Raw genomic sequence first — 5643 nt, 5'->3', positions numbered from 1 at the left:
CACATAAAACAAAATGGGTGTTGCTGTTATTTTACATCACCCTTTTGTTTTGAGGGGAGAAGGAGCATGCATGCACATCTTGTAACTGCACTTCCAGTCACTACATTATGTAGCTCAGTGTGAGAACAGAAACTCTCCTATTGTTGTTGTTCTCAGTATTCAGTTATGACTTTAATTTAAATATATGGTTTTAAGACATTTCTCAGAAAAGTCTACCAAGAACTGGGTTTGGTTTAAACATGGTGACTATAATAAAGTCTCAACAGTATTGACATCTCGTAAATAAAATGAATTTGATTTCTTCTAAAAACATATATATGTAATATGATATTCAAACAGTTCAAGTGAGAATTATAGGGATACACTTGTTTGCACTTTACAAAGGTACATAATTTCAGAGTAAAAAAACAACAACAAATGTCAATGGTTATTTTACTGCCTTTTGGATCATATTCGTAGTGTGCATAGAGTATCATCATTGCAGAGAAACAGACTCACCTCTGTCATTTGTCTATCTTGGTTCAGGTACAGTGAAAATCAGCAGAAGATATATTAATGCTACAGTCTTGAACAAAAGTGATCCAGTGTGCTGAGCTGTGAGACAGCGGAAAATTTCTCTGTCCCCACCTCTACACAGTGAGCGTGTGCACTTCACATACAGATGGCACACACAACTGCTCACCAGTTAACTGTGGTAAACCTGCTTTCTGATTAATAGATTCCTTGACTGTCATCCACACCATCTTTAGGTATTTTCCTGTTTGGTTACATTTTACTACCGTGGAAATTAAAGATAGATTGATAAATCTTTATTGTTAATAAATAGCCTTAAAATAGCCTGTATAAATTCTCTTATGATGATGATGACAACATAATTAAAATTATTTTTTATAGTTTTAGACATAGATATAGGAATGGAAAATATTCTCAACAAAAACTGACTAAAATATAGTGTTTGCATTATTATTTAGTCCTTGTTGTGAAGAAGTTGATGAAGATTAAGTTTACAATTACTTTCTGTCTCTGAAACATTACTGCCACAGTCATTACATACCACATTTACTGGAAAAATGCCCCACATATCATTGTGAATTTAAAGTTGAAAAATAAAGACTAAACTTCTCTACTTCTTATGACTTTTAATATGTTTACTAAAAGAAAAATAGCACACAAACTGAACAAAATTGCGATGTATAGTTTGTAAATCTGAAAAATTCCTAAATGGAAATATTTGCCAGACTCTACCTTAAACATTTCTGTTAAAGTAAAATCTTTGTGAATTATGATGTATTCATTATATTGCCACACTGGATTTCCACCTGTGCATTCTGTACTTGGCTGAAGTATATTTCAATGCATGTTTATATATATATATATCTGTTGAATGTTTGGTAAGTTATTCTTATGCTATTCCACCTGTATTAATTATCTGCATAGGTCTTTTAATTAAAACTGCATTCCTGATAAAATCGCGATTGTTGATCTCAGTAATACAAATGAATGTTCAGTCTGGAAAATAAAAACCAATTTATGGGATTTAATGAGAAATCTGTTTATCCGCTTGTCTTTAAATTCTAATATAAAAGCCTCTGGATATTTATGAATATGTCTTAATGCTGAAACTGTTAGAATTTTTGCTGTAATTCAGTAGAACAAAATGTCGTTAAAGGTGCGCTTAGTAACTTTTCATTTGTGTCTTCTTGGACATACAGTGACACCTAATGGTGTGGATGCAGCATCATTCAAAATCAGTAGTTTTCATTTAGAGATGCCATTGTAGAAATTGACTATTCACAATCAGCCATGATTAATTTAATCCAAGAATGAAAGTGTCCAATAACATGACGGTTACTGGGATTCCAAAATGGCAGCCCCTATGAGGGCACCCCTGCCTCATGTAGAATAAAACAGCTTTTATAAGGTTACTGATATGACTAGAGTCCTCATCTCATGTGAGTGGTCATGATTTTATACATATGTTTCAAAATTGCAATTAATTAAATTACTTAAAAAGTAAAACTTTTTAATGTGGAAAAAATGTCAGAGTGCTCCTTTAAATATTAAATGAAAAATGTAGGTGTACGTACAGTATGCTCCTCCTTATAAGCATATGCATGGTTTGGTTTGTTGTTATTTGTTAAAAAGTGTTTGCTTGTGTTATTGTAGCATGAGCTTGTCAGATTTGTCACATTCTGCTGTGTGATGTTGTCAGATTGTCATGGAAACCCCTGAGCCCGGTCAGGCTGATGGTGAGGAGCAGATGATGGATTTGAGACCCAGCACCCGGTCTAACCCAGAGGGTGCAGAAGACTGGCGCAGCAGCAACGGCAGCCTCAACAACAGCCTGGCGTCCCCCTGGCCTGTTAAGCCCAAAGTATACTTCGTTTTTTGACACGAATGCTTAGCATCTGTGTACAGTCGAATGCTCACCTTTCAAAGCATTCTTCTTTTGATTGTGCGTGTGCGCGCATACACATGTGGTTGGCATATGCACGCTACGACTATGAGGTACTGGACTATTTCTCTTCAGGAGTTTAGGCCCATAATAATGTCTTTATTGTCTTTCAAACTTGAGTTATACAAATGCAGGTTTCTCCTGACCTCCTCATACATGCGCTCTTGACATGCAACATCCACTGTTGTTGTTTCCACCTTCGCCTCCTGTTGTTTAGCAATGATTACATCTTCTAGCACTTCTTCGTAACAGCAACGGCTTAACAGTGAGTTTTGCCACCTTGTGGACCCACTTATTAGTGCAAATAATTCCAGGTGCATGCGCATTCTGTGCGTTCAGAGTACACGCGGTTAGAAAAATCATGCTGCATGTGTTCAGTGCTCGAGCACTCTGCTGATGACGAAATTTGCATCACGCATCCTGTACGCAGATGTCTAGTGTTTACGTCTGACCAAAGTATACTTTGGGCTTAAAGGCTGTTAAACAAAGTCTTATCAAAATACTATATTCTATATTGAATATATTTCATTGTGGACAAGAGGCGTAAATGTAGCAAAATCAATGCGTTTTGAACTGAAAACATATTCGTGTGTACATCACTAGAGAGAGATGGATGGATGGACATACACATATACATAGTATACTATTAATTAATTTTGAGAACTTTAGTGCAATATAGCATTTTCATCATGTTATTCTCTTCCTCTTCCGAAAATGCTGCAGTCTCCCTATTTTTTCTTTGATGTTGTTTATTTTCATAATGGAACTGAAGAGCAGACAGAGGACACTAACTGGAGTGCATGATTGTTTATTCGTATTTTTATTTGAGCTTCAAAAAACTCTGTGTCTGTATTTTCAGGACGTGTACACCTCCTTCAGGGGATGGGCATCACCTAAAGGGATGTGCTATCGTTTTGAGGTGTCACTGTGTGGTGCTGCCATTGAGCTGCACAACTGTATGGCCAAACTGCTCTGCCACCCGCTGCAGAGACCCTTCCAGAGCCATGCCTCATACAGCCTGCTGGAGGATGACCTGAGGCCACAGTGTAATACCACTGATGATTTCACTCAAGGGACCGCTTAAATATTACTCAAATCTCATTGAGTAACAGGCAGAGTCTGAGAAACTGAAGGAGTATGAAAGTAAATCGAATGCAAAACTTGAGAGCTTGTAGATTTGGATTTGAGAACTTGTACAATAAATATTTGTATTCATAAGTTGCAATCTGCACTCACAGACAATAATTCAAAGCTTGTGTTTTGAATTCAAAGTTGCAGACAAATGGTCACAAATGTGTAAAATGACATTCACATAAATACAACGACAGACACAAACTTGTATTACATATTTACTTTTGTACTTTAATTCATTTTCACAGCACAACCACAAATCGGCCTCTCAAATTTGGCACTGCAACTTTAAATCTTCCCGCTTTGACTTTTGCAACTACTTTTGCAATAAACCTGCAGCAAAACTCACTTGTGCACTTGTAAAATCCTGTTGCGAGATGAGAGAGCAGGCTACTGGTGCTGGGTGGGGCCAATGAAGTTGTGACCAATCACAAGAGCTGGAACAACTGATACCGGACCAATCAAAACGGATCATAATACTTATGTAATGGCTAAATCCTGCTAGTCCCGCTGCATCTGAACTAGATATATAGAAATGTGCATTTTCTGGTGTTTTTTTTTTAGGATTCGATAATTTCCCTTATTTAGATGTCAATATGTGATTTAAATGAAAAGTGCACATGACCACGGTAATCTCAAATAATCATGATTTAAAGCAAGTCATCGTGGTCAGGAAAATATGTATTTTAATGAGTTATAAATTATATATCTTATTCTTAAGGCATCAAAGTGTACTTTCTTACTGCTTAATGTTAAGGACTGATCAGCATGGATGGGCAAATAAAACAGTTTAAACAAGTTTTCAGATGTGAAAGTGAAACTAAATAGGCACAACATGTGACTTTCTGATGTAAAAGTGAAAGTGGAGATTTAGAGTAAAAAAAGGACTTCATCTGATTGAGTCTTTTTGATCTGTTTCTCACCCACACCTATTATATAGCTTCTGAAGACATGGATTTAACCACTGGAGTCTTATGGATTACTACTGTTTCTTTATGTGATTTTTGGAGCTACAAAGGTCTGATCACCATTCACATGCATTGTATGGAGCTACAGAGCTGAGATATTCTACTAAAAATCTTTATTTGTGTTCTGCTGAAGAAAGAAAGTCACACATCTGGGATGGCATGAGGTTGAGTAAATGATTAAAGAATTTTCATTTTTGGGTGAACAGAACACAAACAAAGATTTAAAAAAAAGAATATCTCAGCTCTGTTGGTCCATTCAATTGCAAGTGAATGGTGACCAAAACTTTGATGCTACAAAAAGCACATAAAGGCAGAATAAGTAATCCATAAGACTACAGAGTTTTAATACATATTTTCTGAAGCAGTCCAATCGATTTTAGGTGAGAACAGACCAAAACGTAACTCCTTTTTTACTGTACATCTCGCCATTGCAGTCTCTAGGCACAATCATGATTTTAACTTTGATTATGCTTCCTAGTGTTTGATGCATGAGCAGTGCGCTAGCAGAGATCTTACTGAGATAACAACCTCCGTGTTTTTACCATAGGAGCGTAACAGTCAGCTAGCATATTACGACAGGAAATCAGTCGAAAAATTGTCAGTACCTTCTCTTATAAAACAACAATTTTTATCATACTAAACGCCACACATAGTTCATTCCAAAAGGATTGTTTAGTGTAAAACATGTTGAGGATTAGCAGACAGGCAGTCAGTTGATTAAGTGATGAGCTTTTTCCTCACAAAAGCAGTTTATTCAGCACTGAAGCATCTCTTACATAGACATCCATAAAAATAAAAAAATAAAATGGCCTCGTCTCCTCGCCAGTGTACTGCCCATAGAACGTGCCCATGGGACTGCCGTGTTATGCATTGCTTTGCTAACCTAGTAATCACCCCTTGATAGAAGGGCTGTGGCGCTAGGAAGTGTAATCAACCTTGAAATCATGATTGCCAAGGAGACTGCAGATGTCAAAATTACTGAAATAATTACTGACCGATGACAGTAGTGTCATCTGCAAACTTCAGGAGCTTGACAGAGGGGTCCTTGACAGTGCAGTCGTTGGTATACAGGGAGAAGAGTAGTGGGGA

The 5643-nt window shown here is 36.8% G+C and overlaps 1 protein-coding gene across 1 annotated transcript; it reads left to right on the top strand.

The window, feature by feature from the left end:
* The first annotated feature begins 2218 nt into the window (after nucleotides 1-2218).
* LOC127427791 (BRISC and BRCA1-A complex member 1-like) lies at nucleotides 2219-3539 on the top strand. Its single transcript, XM_051675568.1, has 3 exons — nucleotides 2219-2374; nucleotides 3125-3253; nucleotides 3315-3539. Exons 1-3 carry the CDS (start codon nucleotides 2219-2221, stop codon nucleotides 3537-3539), a joined length of 510 nt encoding a protein of 169 aa, XP_051531528.1.
* The last annotated feature ends 2104 nt before the right edge of the window (nucleotides 3540-5643 follow it).

This window comes from Myxocyprinus asiaticus, chromosome 37 (genome assembly GCF_019703515.2).
Source record: "Myxocyprinus asiaticus isolate MX2 ecotype Aquarium Trade chromosome 37, UBuf_Myxa_2, whole genome shotgun sequence".
In the NCBI taxonomy this organism is placed as follows: Eukaryota; Metazoa; Chordata; class Actinopteri; order Cypriniformes; family Catostomidae; genus Myxocyprinus; species Myxocyprinus asiaticus.
Note: the sequence above shows the minus strand (reverse complement) of the source record. Positions and strands in the feature narration are given on the sequence as shown.

Excerpts from the sequence above, each read along its gene's own strand:
- LOC127427791 (XM_051675568.1), top strand. The coding sequence starts at position 2,219 with ATGGAAACCCCTGAGCCCGGTCAGGCTGATGGTGAGGAGCAGATGATG. Across the intron at positions 2,375-3,124 it reads CCTGGCCTGTTAAGCCCAAA|TGCAATATAGCATTTTCATC; the intron begins GTATACTTCGTT and ends TGAGAACTTTAG. Across the intron at positions 3,254-3,314 it reads CAGAGGACACTAACTGGAGT|GACGTGTACACCTCCTTCAG; the intron begins GCATGATTGTTT and ends CTGTATTTTCAG.